This window comes from Microcaecilia unicolor, chromosome 6 (genome assembly GCF_901765095.1).
Source record: "Microcaecilia unicolor chromosome 6, aMicUni1.1, whole genome shotgun sequence".
Lineage (NCBI taxonomy): Eukaryota > Metazoa > Chordata > Amphibia > Gymnophiona > Siphonopidae > Microcaecilia > Microcaecilia unicolor.
In genome coordinates, this window is record NC_044036.1 from 121,713,408 (window position 1) to 121,731,466 (window position 18,059).

General features: G+C 40.8%; 1 protein-coding gene across 2 annotated transcripts in view; it reads left to right on the forward strand.

The window, feature by feature from the left end:
- Window positions 1–18,059, forward strand: part of HMCN1 (hemicentin 1) — a 672,624-nt gene that overhangs the window by 302,918 nt on the left and 351,647 nt on the right. For both annotated transcript variants that reach the window (XM_030206904.1, XM_030206905.1), the window contains exons 27-29: window positions 6,939–7,069; window positions 9,538–9,685; window positions 9,881–10,007. In XM_030206904.1, the coding sequence (XP_030062764.1) occupies window positions 6,939–7,069; window positions 9,538–9,685; window positions 9,881–10,007 (406 nt within the window). The remainder of the gene's footprint in view (window positions 1–6,938; window positions 7,070–9,537; window positions 9,686–9,880; window positions 10,008–18,059) is intronic.

An 18,059-nucleotide genomic window follows, 5' to 3' on the forward strand; every position in this document is an offset into this window, starting at 1 on the left:
GAGCTGAGTATAACATCTGAGGTTGGCAATCAATATTTTGAAAGATGTTTTTTGAGGGTGGGAGGGGGTTAGTGACCACTGGGGGAGTAAGTGGAGGACATCCCCAATTCTCTCTGGTGGTCATCTGGTCATTTTGGGCACCTTTTTGTGCCTTGGTCGTAAGAAAAACACTACCAGGTAAAGCTGTCCAAGTGTTCGTCAGGGACATCCTTGTTTCTTTCGATTATGGGTCGAGGACGTCCTAGTTTTAGGCACGCCCAAGTCCCGCCTTTGCTACGCCTCTGATACGCCCTCTTGAACTTTGGCCGTCCCTGCGACGGAAAGAACTTGGGGATGTCCAAAATCGGCTTTCGATTATACTGATTTGGACGACCCTGTGAGAAGGATGCCCATCTTCCGATTTATGTCGAAAGATGGGTGTCCTTCTCTTTCGAAAATGAGCCCAAAAGTATGGCATACTATGTTACATTACAGTGTCAACACAATACACAATAAAACACTTTAATAGACAGCACAGGATGTAAGCAAAAATGGAACATAAGATAGATAAGACAGAGTAACAGAAGTAAGAAAATAAGGCATTAATTTGAAGAAAGTTACAAATGAGGTCAGAAAGGTTTGAATATTAGCTAGGGTAGAAGTGGATAAACATGTTCTGCTATAGTGTGTGCAGCTGGTGTCATTCCTTGTGTGTGTGTGTGTTTGACTAGCAAGTTAGTTACTTCTTCAGTTAAAAGCCTGGTTGATGAGCCAAGCTTTCACCTGCTTCCTGAAGTAGAGATAGTCTTGAGTTAAGCAAAGCCTTTCAAGGAGGGCATTCAAGAATGTGGGGGTATTCCAGAGAAGACTGGTTTGCAGTTATCACATCGTGTGATGTCCTCTGGGGAGGATGTGTATAGGGATACTCCTTGGGAGGACTTGTGACCTTGGAGGTGTGTAGAGGAGGATCCTGTTCTTCAAAGTACTCTGGGCCAGGTACTGTAGGTTTTTGGTGGTTTTTGGAGGGCTCACACATTCCACCACAAGTATACCAGTTAGAGTGGGATATGTTCCTGGGTCCCTTTCTCAACAGTGCACTACGCCGACCATTAGGCTACTCCAGGGATTTGCTTGCTGCCCAAATAGGACTAGCCATAACATCTGAAGCTATCTTAGAGGCTGGTATGTACTGGTTTCTTTCAATCTTTGGAGGATGGGAGGGAGTCAGTGACCACTGGGGGAGTAAGGGGTGCTGTGCCTTAATCCCTCCAGTGGATATCTGGTCATTTAGGGCACCTTTTTGTGACCTAGTCATGATTGAAACAGGTCTACACCAAATCATCCAGCTTTTAGCCCTGGATGTTTTTGTTTTGTTCCATTATGACAGAAAAATGTCCATGTTTTGGAATGCCCAAATCTCATCCCCCCCACACACCCTTGAGATTTAGAAAACTGTCTTAAAATTTGGACATTTTGACAAAAACATGTCCATCTGCTGCTTTGTGCCGCTTTTTGGATGTTTTTCTGTTTCAAAAATTAGCCCCTTTGTATGTAACTTTTATCAAAGTTCTATACCAGAAGCCCGATTTTGTTGACAGTCTACCCATACAAGGACTGGATACTTTAAATGTTGTCCTCTAATTCTTTTTTTGTTTTGGAAAATGTTTTCATAACTATGATAGGATATCACAGAGGAATGTTCACTCAAAAGCTACTCAAGTTATTCAGTATCTACAAAAAACCTAATTGAATGAAAAATGTGCTTAACAAGATGATTTAGGGGTCCTTTTACTAAGGTGCGCTGAAAAATGGCCCGTGATAGTATAGATGCTTGTTTTGGGCGCGCGCAGAATTAATTTTTAGTGCACCTACAATAATTGCCGCATGTCCATTTTGGGTCTGAGACCTTACAGCAAGCCATTGACCTAGCGTTAAGGTCTCACGTGGTAATCGGGCGGTAATGGTCTACACGCATCAAATTCCACTTGACGCGCGTAGCTGCCGCATGTCAGAAAATAAAAAATACTTTTCAGATGCACATAGCAGACGCGCACCAAAATTGAAATTACTGCAAGGGCCATGCGGTAACCGGCCGGTAACTCCAATATGGCGTGCATTGGGTGGGCGTAGGTGCCTATCCTGCTTACTTTCAAAAGGAGAAAAATGCCCATGTTCGGGAGATGGGCGTCCGTTTCCCGTGGGCGGCCAAATCGGTATAATCGAAAGCCGATTTTGGTCGTCTTCAACTGCACTCCGTCGCAGGAACGAATAAAGTTGACGGGGGCGTGTCGGAGGTGTGTTGAAGGCGGGACTGGGGCGTGGTTATCGGCCAAGCAGAGATGGGCGCGCTCGGCCGATAATGAAAAAAAGAAAGGCGTTTTAGCGAGAATTTAGAACACTTTTTTTGGACCCTTTTTTCTCACAAACAGGTCCCAAAAAAGTGCCCTAAATGACCAGATGACCACCGGAGGGAATCGGGAATCACCTCCCCTGTCTCCCCCAGTGGTCACTAACCCCCTCCCACCAAAAAAAAACCCACTTGCAAAAACCTTATTTCCCAGCCTCTATGCCACCCTCAAATTCCGTACCCACCTCCATGACAGCAGAATGTGTCGATCCTCTCACAGCCTTTCCCTGGGTCAGATGTGGCTCTCGGGTGCACTGCAGGGTCACATCAGCATTGCATTGTGGTGGGTGTAGGGTATTGGGCTCCGTGATTTCACTAGCTTGTGTTACAGTCTCACGATGTTGGTAGTTGGTAGGCTCTTCTCCCATGGTGCTTTTCCCTCTGCTTACTGGGTCAGAGTGTGCCCTGTTTTGTTTCCAGTAGTCCATGCGGTAGTGGCCATTTTTGTAAGTCCGTTTTAGATCCCTTTCGTGTGTTAACCACGTTACAGAACTTAGTTCTTTTTTTTTTTTTTTTTAATTAACTTTTATTTTACATTCAGTCGTTACAACTAAAATGTCAGAAAAAAGCAAATATCATAAAGTGAATTCACAATTTAAGGAAATAAATCATATTCTTTTAGACCACAATGTAAAGTCGAGGCTAGATACAAGGAAAAATTTTTAAGGAATATATATAACAAATAATGTCCTAAGAGCGGTGGCACGCAATATTCTCACAGCCGGATATCAGCGATAAACCTATTGAACATTCAGGTTTGAGTTCCACTATTCTCTCTAGAGCTAATGAAAAGTTTCATTTTGAGGGGATCAAGAAATATGTAAGTTACTGAATCAAGAGATACAATGCAGCGACATGGAAATTTTAACACAAATAAAGCACCTAAAGCCACTACTCTAGGCCTAAGCCTCATAAATTCTCGTCTCCGCAATTGAGTCTCTTTATTTAAATCCGGGTAAATACGAACTTGTTCCCCCAGAAATTTTTCATTTAAATGTCTAAAATACAGTTTGAAAACATTATTTCTATCAAGTTCCATCGCAAATGAAACCAAAAGGGTTGTTCTTTCTGTCACAGTGTCTAATGAATTCTCCAAAAAGTCCGTCAGGTTTTCAAGCGGATTCTGAGCAGCCTATTGAGTTGGTCTCTTAATCCCAGTTAGATATTGAAGTTTATTAATAGGAGGAAAAGCTTCAGTTGGAATTTTTAATATTTCCAGAAAGTATATAGGTAAAGTCAGGGGTGCTTTAGGAAAATTTGTAAAGCGTAAGTTATTTTTCCTCCCCTGATTATCAAAAAATTCAAGTTTTCTTCTCAGTATTTCTCTCTCTTTGGAGACTTCACCCGCAAACAACTGTAGATTAGAAAGTTCCACCTTTAAGCTTCCAATTTGATTCTCTTGACCCTGTATTTTTTCCATTATATTTTGTTGTGATTGTTTCAAATTGGTAATTTCTATAGAAAATGAATTAGTTACCTTAGTGAGTAGGGAATTCATCCCCTGAATCGCGTCCCATAGGGATTCCAGGGTCACCACAGCTGGTCTTGAAATCTCCGCACGTTCTACGGATGTAGACCCCGAAAGCATGGGGGTCGAGGTGGCAGTAACCCTCCAGGTCGATTTTCCTGCTATCGGGGTAGAAATAGTCGAGGCACCTCCTTGGGACGAGTTGTTTCTCTCCTCTTCGGGAACAACCGTTCCTGCCTCGGCAAGAATACTACTTCCGGGTTGCGGAGGCACTGGATTTTCTGGAGACTGCTCCATCGCTGTGACCCACCGAGACCTCAGCGGGTCGATCCGAAGAGAGTAATTGCACAGCCTGCGGGAGGAGACCGACTTGCTCCAAGGTGAATTGCCGAGGAGTGGGAATCTTTCCAGGTATCGAAGAGGACACATCCCTGGGTTTCCCCTTCCTTTTCCCCATTATCCGGGGTAGGATTATCTCGCCAGCAACAAATCGCCTCAGAGAGTCAGGAACTCACTCGAACGCGTCCGCTCCTAATCCGCCATCTTGCCTCCACAGAACTTAGTTCATACCTTGAATGTTGCTGAAAGAGGGCATTGTACACCATTCTGCCAGCTCTGACCTACTGCTAATCTTAGTACCAGGGAGACTCGTTGCCAGTGGGGCACAACCTCTGATCTGCAGTTAACTGTGAGTAAACACGGTTATTGAAATAAAGGACGTTTTGAGCGAGATTAGTCTTACGTTGTGAACTACTGTGCCAAGGTTATACAGCAGCAACAAGTCCTGTCCCTGGAGCAGTTTTAGTGGGTAATGCAGTGCACTTCAGGCAGATGGACCCAGGCCCATCCCCCCTACCTGTACCACTTGTGGTGGTAAATGGGAGCCCTCTAACCCCCCCCAAAACCCACTGTACCCACATGTAGGTGCCCCCCTTCACCATTAAGTGCTATGGTAATGGTGTTCAGTTGTGGGGAGTGGGTTTTGGGGGGGATTTGGGGGGGTCTCAGCACCCAAGGTAAAGGAGCTATGCACCTGGGAGGTAATTTAATGTTTTTTTCCTATTTTTTAAAAGTGCCCCCTAGGGTGCCCGGTTGGTGTCCTGGCATGTGAGGGGGACCAGTGCCCCTCCCACGACCCAAAGCCTTGGATTTGGTCGTTTTTGAGCTGGGACACTTCGGTTTCGATTATCGCTGAAAAACAGAAATGCCCAGCTCAAACAAACGCCCACATCTCAAAAACGCCCACATCCAGTGCATTTGCCTGGCACAAACCGTATTTTCGAGACTAAAGATAAACGTCCATCTTTTTCGAAAATACGATTCGGCCCACCCCTTCACGACCCATTCTCGGAGATGGACGTTCTTACACATGGGCGTTTGCGTTCGATTATGGCCCTCTATGCGGCTTAGTAAAAGGGCCCCTTAAAGTTTTGAAAAAGGAGACCTCATAAATTATCTACGGACTTTTATCTATAATAGATGATTATAGTCTCAACAGACTTTTACATAATCATTGGTCAAAAAATCTCCATACCCTACCTAATGAAACTTTATTTAATTAAATCATTTTTTACTATTTGTTTTTGTATACAATTGGTAGAGCATACTAAATGTCTAGCACTCAGTTACATTTGTCTTGGCCAATTATTTCCAACACTTATCTCAGTAAATCCCAACTGGCTTCCTGATTCACCATAAGGCTTCTTCAGGCGAATTGGTGTGTTTGTGCTGTGCTAGTCATTTTGTTGCTCAAGCTGCTGTTGAAACAAAGGGCCCTTTTACAAAAGTGCGCTGAAAAATGGCCTGTGGTAGTGTAGACGCGTATTTTGGGTGCACGCAGAATCATTTTTCAGCGCACCTGTAAAAAATACCTTTTTAAAATTTTTGCAGAAAATGGACGTGCGGCAAAATGAAAATTGCGCGTATCCATTTTGGGTCTGAGACCTTACCACCAGCCATTGACCTATTGGTAAGGTCTCATGCGATAACCGGGTGGTAACGGTCTATGTGCGTAGAATGACAATTACCGCCCAATTACCGCCCACGCACCAGAAAATACAAATATTTTCTGGCACGTAGTGGACGCGTGTCAAAAATGAAATTACCACAAGGGCCACACGATAGTCGGGCGGTAACTCAAAATTGATGAGTGTTGGGTGCGCATAGGCGCCTACACAGCTCAGTAAAAGGGCCCCAAAATGACTAGCACAGCACAAACACACCAGTTTGCCTGAAGAAGCCCTATGGTGAAACGGGAAGTCCATTGGGATTTATTGAGATAAGTGTTGGAAATAATTGACCAAGACTAATGTGATTGAGTGCTGGACATTTAGTATGCTCTACCAATTTTATAAAAAAACAAACAGAAAAAAATGATGTAATTAAATAAAGTTTCATTAGGTAGGGTATGGAGGTGTTTTGACTGGTGATTATGTGATGATAGTAGTTGTAAGCAGTTTATTCCATTAAAATATATATTGACTCGATACGGCACCATGTTTCAGCCAGAGTGCCTGACTCAGGAATCTTTATGTAGGTAAAAAGCTCAAGTGTAACAACAAACGCTTCACAAAGATGCTAACAGTGGATGCAGTCTTTAAAAAGACTATAAATCCTCAACAATGCAATATGTTTCTATGGTCACTATACAGCTATTCGTTGACTTGTTTGCGTACATAGTGGTCCTGGCTCCTCCACTTTGGTGGTCGATTGAAGCAGGACTGTCTCCTACCCACTTAAACCGTACTGAATATCAACCACTTTGACTTTTAGTATAGTGTAGACGTGTTTTTCTGTAGGGTTTTATTTTCCTCAGGTATCAATACTTTAATTACTGTCAGTCAGGATGATTTTTATTTCTAGATTTCTAGGCAAAGAGAAATAACTATTCTTTTTCCTTTGGAGGCTGGGGTTTTGTCATTTCCATACTAGCATTTGAATATGCTGCACACTTGAGTTTGTTTTGATCCTCTGGCCAGTGTTGTTTCTGATAGAAATAGTGAGGGAGGATGTCTCTTCCATGTGCCAGTTGAGAATACAGCGTCTAAGCTGGGACCAACGACTCTGTCTTACACTATATTACAGTTCCTCCTGAAATCCGGGACAAAGAAAAGCTAACAAATGTATCTGTGGTGATAAACCAGTCAACAAGTATGGTCTGTGATGTATCTGGCATTCCATCTCCTATTATCACTTGGTACAAAGATGATGTCCAGGTAGGTCTACAGTACTTAACTTTTCGTACAGTTCTTGCATACTGGTTTTACATGGTTTGAATTATAGACATTTGAGTTGTGTAGCTGTTTGATGTTGCTAACGGGACATTTGCTGCCTAATCTTTGTACGAGTTATTTCTCATGTTCAGTAACACTTGCCTGCCATTCTGTATAAACATCCTGTATAAACAGCGCTTATCTGAGCAGTGATAAATGCAGTGCTGTCAACATTTTAGCTTTCTCACATGCATTCCATCTGAATGCCAAAGGCATTTTCTAAAAAAAAAAAAAAATGTAGCAAGAATGGAATGCATTCCAAAATCATTTATGGGAAAGTGTAATCAAGACTGCAAACAAACCTAACAATAACAACAAAAAGTAGAAACAAAATCTAACAACAAATATAAACAAAACTAAACAAAACCAACCCCCTCTCCCCCCAAAAATAAAAAACAGCTGTACCCACCAAGTGGCTCCACTGTAATAAACTACAGCAGTCATACTAAAATTAACTTCTGGTGGTGTGAAATCATGTCCTTTTGCATAAAATGGCTTGCAGGATACCACTAATATCTTTTCTCTCTTGACATCATTCCCATTGTTTTAAAACTGCCAAAAACATTGAAGATTGCATAGGATATAAGTGAATAAAATAAATATGCTATTACTGAAAGGTTTAGATGGTAAGTACGCATGTAAATGCCGGTAGTCATGTCATTTAGGGGTGTTATGAGAACACATGCCCATGTAGATAACAATAATCTGGCTATGTGCTATTCTGCAATTACATCCCAGTATTCGGCAGAATATGTTAACTACTTCACAATCTTTATGGCATATATCAATCACAATAAAGAAAACAAGCTTGCATATATAATACAGTAAACTAGTTTTTTTGCAGACCTCAGTATGGGGATCAAACAGCTATTTAGTTTTGATGCTGTATCAAATCACCCAATGTCGTCACTGGTCCTTATCAATAATTTTTTGATAGTTTTACATCAAAACCATTATTCATATTGTTCATGTATGGCTAGGTATCAAACTTGGGGAGGGGGTGTTTCCTTGATATAGCTGCTAGTCGGCGAAACATGATTCATGTCAGATTGAAGAGACCCTCCATAGTTCACACTACTACAAAGCTAAGTTGAGTAGCATAAAGCAATAACAACTGTAATTTTTTGAATGGTGAAGATTTGAAAGAAGGAAGATTCTTCCAATATGAACAATATGAATAATGGTTTCAGTGTAAAACTATCAAAAATTATTAATAAGGACCAGTGATGACACAAGGTGATATGGTACGGCATCAAAACTTAATAGCCGCTTGATCCCCACACCAAGCTCCGCAAAAAAAAATTAGTTTACTGTATTATATATGCAAGCTTGTTTTCTTTATTGTGGAAGTACATACTTATCTTTGATAGTGTACTTTGCAGGTGGGTGTCCACATGGCAGAGTCTGGGCGGGGCACACACTTATACGCCTAACTTATAGAATAATATAAATTATTCCCCAAATTCTATATATGGCGCCTTAAATTATGTGCACTAATTTGGCACATGGCCAAATTGCGTGCACAACTTAATTGATTAACAAGCTAATCAGTGCCTATAATTGGTGCTTAACAACCAATCAGTGGCACTAATTGGCTTTAATTAGAATTTACGCACACAACTTTCTAGGTGTATTCTATAACACGGTATGCGTAAATTCTAATGCATGCAGTCGAGAAGAGGGTGTGGCCATGGGTGTGGAATGGACGAGTTGTGGGTGTTTCAAAAAACTAGGTGTTGTATTATGGAATATACCTGATCTGTGCCTAACTTTGGCGTAGGTATTTAGGGTTGGTTTTAGGTGGCCTAAATGGGTGCGCCTAAATTTTAGTCACAAGAACAACACATGTGCATGTTCTGCAAACTACGCCTAACTTTAGGCATAGTTTATAGAATCACGCTAACTGACATGGGGAAACAAAAGAAAATTTGGGGGCTTCTCATTCCTAGTAAAAACACAATAGTTGCACCTGTGACATCACTCCAGCATAGTGATCAGAATATACCATGTTATTTGTTTTTTATTCCCCAGAGCAGCAACACCAGCAAAACACTTAGGGCCCTGTTTACTAAGCAGCGCTAACGGGCGCCTACAGGTTTAGCATATGCTAATTTTAGCCGCATGCTAAAAATTTCTAACACACCTTAGTAAACATACCTCTTAAGGCCCTGTTTACAAAGGTGTGCTAGCATTTGTTAATGCACGCTAAAAATTAGCACGCGCAAATTGTGTAGGTGACCACAATATTCCTATAGTCGCTACACAGTTAGCATGCTATCATTTTTAGCTCGCCCTAGTAAACAGGTCCCTTAAGTTCTCTCAACCAACAATCTATTTTTACCATTTCTGTTCCAGTACAAAGTACAGTTGTTTGATGTTCCTCAAATATTTATATCTGCGCTTTCTTTTAGGTTGTCGAAAGCAATGTTCTGCAGATTTTGCATAATGGAAAGGTACTGAAGCTGCTGAAAGCTGCGCCCAGTGATTCTGGACGATACACCTGCAGGGCAGTTAACATTGCCGGCAGTTCAGAGAAGCTCTTTAATATCGATGTTCATGGTTAGTATCATCCTCTCCATGGAAGTGACCTAAATGTGTTAGTGTCAGCAGCGGCTAATTTTAACATTCAGTGAGTGCTGTACAGTAGGTGAAACTAGTCCTTTCGGAATTGTATTTCATGTTTTAAATGTCAGGATTGTTCCCCGTGGAGGGTGATGTGATCCTGATGGTTTCTCTTTTGCGTTTCTTTCCAAGTTCCACCAACAGTTACTGGAGCTGCTACACCAAGCGAAGTCAGTGTGGTCCTTAGCAAGGAGACCAGGCTGGAGTGCAAAGTGAAAGGCTTCCCATTCCCTAGCATTCAGTGGTTCAAAGATGGCAAGTAGGTATTAACCTGTCATACTCAGCAAATCTGTTCTGCTGCTTGGATGAGGAACGAGCAGGTAGAGAATATTGACCTAGATATATATTTGAGATTTTAAGCTTGATTTTACATAGGTCATCTAGGAAAATCCAAATTTGGACTTGTAGAATTTCCTTATATTTTACAATGGCGCACTGAACATAGAGCCTTTTGTAAAATACATATAAAGACATGGGAAATAGAGATGTACCTGTTCATTCTATAACACGGCACCTAACGTTAAGCACCATTTGTGCATGCATGTTATAGGATACTAGCACATGCATACACATACCCTGAAATTCTATATATGGTGCTTAAAATTGTGCACGCAAATTTAGGTGTGCACCCAATGTATGCACGTAATTTAATTGATAATGAGCCAGATAGCGCTGATAATTGGGCATAAATTTTATATGCGGTTCCAAAAAGGGGGCACAGCCATGGGAGGGTCATGGGCGGATCAGGGGCATTCCTAGAATTTATGTGTGCTGTTATAGAATAAGAGGGATCTGCTCCTAATTTAGGTGTGAGGATTTACATCATGATTTATTTGGTATAAATCCTCACATCTAAAGTTAGGCACTAAGGGGCCCATTTTTGAAACAGGAAAAACGTCCAAAACACTGCACAGAGCGGCAGATGCCAAAATGTCCAAACTGCTGTTTTCAAAATACATTTTAAGACGTTTTTCTATTCAGTTTGTCTGCAGTGCTTTCAAATCACAAGGGGGAATGTCAGGGGCGTGTTAGGGTCAGGATTTGGGCTGTCCCAGTTTCTGCTATAATGGAACAAAACAAAAATGTCCAAGGCTACAGCTTAGATATTTTGGTCTAGTCCTGGTTTTATCATGACAAATTCAGAAAAGGTGCCTTAAATGACCAGATGACCTCTTGATATTAAGGCATGACCCACCTTTACTCCCGCAGTGATCACTGACCCCCTCACCCACCAAAGATGCGAAAGAAACAGTACATATCAGATCCCTAAGATAGCTTCAGATGCAGATGTTATGGCCAGGCCTATTAGAGCAGCAAGCAGGTCCCTTGAGTAGCCTAGTGGTCAGTGCAGTGCACTGTAGTGAAGGGGACCCAGGCCCATATCCCACTCTAGCTGGTACACTTATGGTGGCACATGTGAGCCCTCTAAAACCCACCAAAAGCCTACTGTACCTACATACAGGTGGCATCTGCAGACATAAGGACTATTTTTGGCGGGTTTTGGAGGGCTCACCATACAATATAAGGGGATAATGGTGGGATGTGTACCTGGGACCTTTTATATCGAGTTCACTGCAATGCCCCCTAGGGTGCCCCACTGCTCTGCTGAGATGTCTGTATGGCCAGTCTACTAAGAATGCTGGCTCCTCCTACACCCCAATGGCTTCATTTTGTGCATTTTTCACTTGTATATTTTTTTTCCAAAAATGGTCCAAAAAGATGGTAAAGTCAACCACAAAAAGTGGAGGAACACCAGCTCCTACGAATGTAACAGAAGCAGTCTAATGGAGTAGAGTAAGGGGATGACACTTCCAATAACATGAGGGAATCAGAAAATCTTCAAATACAGTGTTTTTTTTTAAATAAATACACCATGAAGACTCAACATGGAGCCGTGTTTCAGCGTTGAACGCCTACCTCAGGAGTCTGAATGAGATGTATGATGAACTGTATATTAAAACGCTGTGTATTTGAACAGTCAATAAATACACTTTGAAGACTCAACACGGAACCGTGTTTCAGCGTTGGAAGCCTGCCTTAGGAGTCTGAATGAGATGTATGATGAACTGTATATTAAAACGCTGTGTATTTGGACAATCTTCAGTTATACAGAGCAGATCGCAGTCGGACAGCAACTGAGCTCTTTGTGACAAAAAGCTATATGTAATGCACGCTTTTAGGAGATTTATGCTGTGGCCACAAAGAGCTTTTTATATGGCCTTTTTACAGGTGCGCTGAAAAATGATTCTGCTTGCGCCCAAAACTCGCACCTACACTACCACAGGCCACTTTTCAATGCACTTTTATAAAAGGACCCCTGAGATCTTTAAGTCTGTCCCCAAATGATTTATGGTGAAGACCACTGACCATTCTAGTAGCCAGCCTCTGGACCAACTCCATTCAGTTTATATTTTTTTCAAGGTGCAGTCTCCAGAATTTTATAAAGTACTCTAAATGAGGTCTCACCAGAAACTTATAGAGAGGGACTACCACCTCCTATTTCCAGCTAGCCATTCTTTTTCCTATGCACCCAAGCTTCCTGTTGTTTTTTGCCACGTTGCCTTTTCTACTTGTTTGGCCACCTTAAGGTCATAAGATATGATCACACCAAAATCCTGCTCTTCTTTCATGTACAGAAGTACTTCACACCCTATATTGTACCACTGTTTTATGTTTTTGCAGCCTAAATGCATGACCCTACATTTTTTAGCATACAGTCTTAGATGCTAAATTCTAGACCATTCTTCAAGTGTCATTAGATCCCTCCTCTTGTTACCTACTCCTTCCAGGGCGTCTACCCTATTGCAGATTTTAGTATCATTCACAAAGGGTCAAACTTTACCACAGCCTTTCTGTAATATCTCTTACAAAAATGTTATAAAAAAACAGCCAAGAACCGGACCCGGCAATATACCATTGATAACATCCCTTTCCTCAGAGTGAACTCCATTTACCACTACCCTTTGTCGCCTTCCATTCAGCTAATTTCTAACCTAGTCAGTCACTTCAGAGTCCATACCAAGGGTGCTCAGTTTATTTATAATCAAAAGGCAGAACCAATGTCAAAGGCATCTAGCACTCTCCCGCAATCCAAGTTTCTGTTCATCCAGTCAAAGAAATCAAGCAGATCCATCTGAGAAGGCCTTCCTCTTGTAAAACTATGCTGCCTTGATGCCTGCAATTCATTGGTATTCTAGAAACCAACTGTCCTCTATTTTAGAAGCATTTTCATTGATTTACTCACCACAGAGGTCTCACTAACCAGCCTGTAGCTCCCATCCTCCTCCTTACTTCCACTTTTATGGAGAGACCACATCTGCCCTTCTCTTGTCCTCTAGAACCACTCAGTGTCAATAAAATTGTAAAGTATTATAGGATAGCATCATTTACATTTTCAGGTGCCCATGTAGATATTTAAGATTTTTTTCCTCATCATTCAGAAAGGAGCACTCTTCAGAAACTTACCATAATGAAAGTTACAATCAAATGACATTAGAACAAACACTGACTACTTAAAACCATGCTTGGTGAAAGTAATTCTTTATAGAGTAAATAACCATACTAGTTGTAAATTTTACCTTGAACGCACTTATTTTAGGAATGACAACTTGTTTTGCTGTTCCTAAAAAATGGTTCATGCCTTCATGATGAATTTTCCATTGAATTACTGTAGTCATTTGTAAGTTCAGAGGCACAGCTTTTCAGATCTTTGTATGTCAACACTCAGAGAAGAGGAATGTTGGCAGACAACTGGAAAATGTAAATAGAAATGCTGAACAATATCTGAAAATAATATTTAATGAACTAGTCTAATGTAAACATGGGCCAACAAAAGAAGTTAGTCTTAGGCAACAGAGTTGGAAATGGTCATGTTTGCACTGGAATCAAAAACTGGTTTCATTGCAGCTTGGGGTATTTTTTAGTGAGTCATTATAAAAATGTAATTTAATTTAAATCAGTTAGATATTTGTAGTCTGCTTACCTGGCGAACCAGTCCAAGAATGATTACAATTCCAATAATAAAAGTTAACAATAAAATATGTAAGGGATACTTCGTCTTGGGACAGTACATCTTGTGGATCCTATCCCAAAGGTCCCTCAGAATATTAATTCATCTCCCAGTCCTCTCCCTTCCTTCACTCTGTATTTGTGCATGCTTATCCATGGAATTAGGTTCTTTCTGGAATGAAGGGAAACATTCAGGTGTAAATTTCTTCTTCTCAGAGACATTTGTGGGTGGTTCAACTAACTTTACTGAAGATTGGTGCAAGATTTGTTTGAGGTGGTCTCTCTTTCCTGAGATTGTTCACTGTAGAGTCATACCTCTTACATCTCCTTCATTGGAGTTTGTGATCCCTTTCATTGATGATCAGTCTGGTTCTGGGGATTTCCTGCTGGCTGGGCAGGCCTAATCCCTCTTAACTGAAACTTCACAGGCCCTCTGCTTTTGGATCCTCTTCCACTTATAGACTCTTACTCTCAGTGGGAACTTTTCCTCACAATACCTTCTCCTGTAGATAATCTACTTGTTGGTGCTGCTAAGACTCCTTTCTCTACTCCAGCTTGTGACTCAAGCCATTCAGTTCACTTCTTGGATTCTTGCAGCCAGGCAGAGGGGTGACAGAACTTCTGGCCAATACTCACTCTTCACACATAAGAAGATAAGAATAGCCATACTGGGTCAGAATCCAGGTCACAAGTATCTGGCAGAAAACCAAATAGTAGCAGCATTCCATCCCACCAATCCCAGGGCAAGCAGAGGTTTCCCCATGTCTGTCTCAATAGCAGCGAGTTCCAGAGCTTAACTATTCATTGAGTGATAAAAATATTTCCTCCTATTTGTTTTCAAAATATTTCCACATAACTTCATTGAGTGTCCCCTAGTCTTTGTACTTTTTGAAAGAGTAAAAAATTGATTCACTTCTACTCGTTCTACACCACTCAGGATTTTGTAGACCTCAATCATATTTATTTATTTATTTTTATTTATGTATTTATTTATTGCATTTGTATCCCACATTTTCCCACCTATTTGCAGGCTCAATGTGGCTTACAGAGTTTTGTTATGACATAGTCATTCCAAGATGTCAGATACAGTTAGTAATGTAAAAAGATTAAGTAAGGGAAGAGAGAAGGAAGGTGTTAGGCAGGATAGTGTAAAAGGTGGACTTTAATAACTGGGTGGGTTGGTGAGGCAGTTTTGTAAGGCTATGGGTTCTCTTTGTATGCCTTGTTGAAGAGGTGTGTTTATTTCCCTTCAGCCATTTCTTTTCCAAGCTGAAGAGCCCTAGCCTTTCCCCATATGAGAGGAGTTCCATCCCCTTTATCATTGTGGTCACTTCTTTGAACCTTTTCTAATTCCGCTATATATTTTTTGAGATACATCAAACAGAACTAAACGCAATACTCAAGGTAAGGTAGCACCATGGAGCGATACAGAGGCATTATAGTATTTGTCTTATTTTGCATCCCTTTCCTAATAATTCCTAGTATCCTGTTTGCTTTTTTGACTGCTGCTGCACACTGGGCAGAAGAATTCAGCGTATTGTCTACAACAACACTTAGATCTTTTTCTTGGGTGGACCTAGATCTTTTCCCCAAAGGTGGACCCTAGCATCAGATAACTGTGATTCAGATTTTTCTTCTAGTATGCATCAATTTGCATTTGTCTACATTAAATTTCATCTGCTGTTTGGATGCCCAATCTTCCAGTTTCCTAAGCTCTTCCTGCAATTTCTCACAGTCCGCCTGTGTTTTAACAACCTTGAATAGTTTTGTATCATCTGAAAATTGAATCAGCTCACTTGTTATTCCAATTTTCAGATCATTTATAAATATGTTAAATAGCACTGGTCCCAGTACTGATCCCTGTGGCACTCCACTATTCACCCTTCTCCACTGAGAAAAATGACAATTTAACCCTACCCTCTGTTTTCTGTCCAATAACCAATTCCTAATCCACAACAGAATATTGCCTCCTATCCCATGACTCTTTAGTTTTCTTAGGAGTCTCTCATGAGAACTTTGTCAAAAGCTTTCTTAAAATCTAGATACACTACATCAACCAGCTCACCTTTATTGATATGTTTATTCATGCCTTCAAAGAAATGAAGCAAATTGTTGAGGCAAGAAACACTCAGTAAAGGTCTCTAACTTTTATAAGGGCATAGTTCACATTTATTTAATATACTGCCTATCGGAGAATATCGAAATGGTTTCCAGATATATAAAAATAAAAGAAGAGTAGCATGGGGGGAAAAGGGGGAGGGTTGTAATGTTGTTTCAAAAAATTAACAAGCATAGTATAAGAGATCATTAACATTAATAGTGTAAGGTACAAGAGAGAAGAAGGGATATAGGAAATAAATAGAGCTCACGACTAAGAGAGATGGTCCAGGATAGTCTTAAATTGGGAACCAAGCTCAGTGAATGCAGAAATTTAGTAAAGGGCCCTTTTACTAAAACACTTTAAAATCTGAGTTAATTTGTTGTGACAAGGGAGATTCATGCATGCTATGCTCAAATTTAACGCAGCAGTATTTAGAGTTTTTTTAACACCGGAGCACTCTCTCCTATGTAGGAGGCCCTAACTTCTCCCACTTTAAGTCTGCATTATTCGGTTAATTCAGGCTAATGCAAATGCACTAGTTGGTTAGCACTTCCATGTCCATTCCCAGACCATGATAGGCCACTTCCCAAAAAATATCTTAAACTAATGCTCAACTAGCACATGCAAATTACCACAAAATGCTTTAATGCATTTTGCAGTAAACCTTTTGTTTATCAAGTGCTAAATGCACATTAATGCCCTTTAGTTAAAGAGCCCTCCAGGGGAAAATATCTTTGTGAAGTAGTAAGCTTTTAAGGCCTGCTTGACTATTTTAAAGGAGGTTTCAAGTCTGATGTCTAGGGGAAGTACATTCCAGAGTGTAGAGGCAATAACTTAAAGCAAGAAGAGTGGACCATGTCAATCAACTGTAAAGTGGGAAAGGACAACAAGAAGCTAGTATTATTTTAAAGTAAGGGAGTAACCCTGATAAATTTCTTTTTTCCCAAAAAATATGTTTATAGCAGTGTTTTGCACTAGTTGTAGGTGGTGCATTTGGGAAGATTTCAAGTCCAGGAGTAGGGAGCTGCAGTAATCAAGTCTAGAAAGGACAAGTGAATTAAACAAGAATCTTAATGCTGTTGTATCCAGGAATGACTGTCGTAGAGCAGGGGTTAACTGTAGAGAGTATCTGGATGTCATTAGCATGGATAAAGAAATTTAGTGCTAGGGATTGAATAAAGAGAGCAAATGGTGCCAAATACACATTAAAGAGGATGGGAACTAAGATGGATCCTTGGGGGACACTGCAGGGAAGAGAACGAGAAGAGATAGATCATTTCAAGTCCACTGACATGACTCTATCTATGAGATAGGACTGAAGCCATCTAAGAACTACACCAGTGATGCTGAGGTCAGACAAACACTGAAGAAGAATAGAATGGTCAACTAGATCAAAAGCCAGACAATTCAAGAAGAAACTTTGTGCAAGTCTCATGAAACTGGAAATTGTCCCCCTAATTCTATCAACTTGGGTGCACAATTAGTGTACAAAACTGGGTATGCAAGTTGTTGAATAGCGCCTAACTTAGGAGTTCTTTTACAAGGGCATTTTTTAGCACACATGCTAAACACTAGAGACGCCCATAGGAGTATATAGGTGTCTCTAGTGTTCAGTGCACGCTCATTTTTAACGTGAGCTACAAACGCTAGCACGCCTTTGTAAAAGGACCCCTCAATTGTTTAAGTGGATTCTAATTGGCTTTAAGTGCCAATAATGTTCCTTAAATGGTGTTAATTGACACTAATTCATACATGCGTAACTGCACTTAGGAGCTAACCCCCTGATATTCAGGCATCGGGCTGTGCAGTGACTACCCAATACTGGCGCTCAGACTGGATATTCAGTGCCGGCCTGTATCTGGTGACCGGCATTAAATATCCAGTTTCACTTTTGACTGCAGCAACTTAACCGTTAAAGTGGTATTCATTTATGTGGCCTATTTTAACCACTAAACATAGCTGGTTTGGCGCTAAATATTTTTTTTATTTATTGCATTTGTATCCCACATTTTCCCACCTATTTGCAGGCTCAATATGGCTTACAGAGTTTTGTTATGACATAGTCATTCCAGGATGTCAAATACAATAAGTACATACTGTAAGTACATAAGTACATAAGTACATAAGTAGTGCCATACTGGGAAAGACCAAAGGTCCATCTAGCCCAGCATCCTGTCACCGACAGTGGCCAATCCAGGTCAA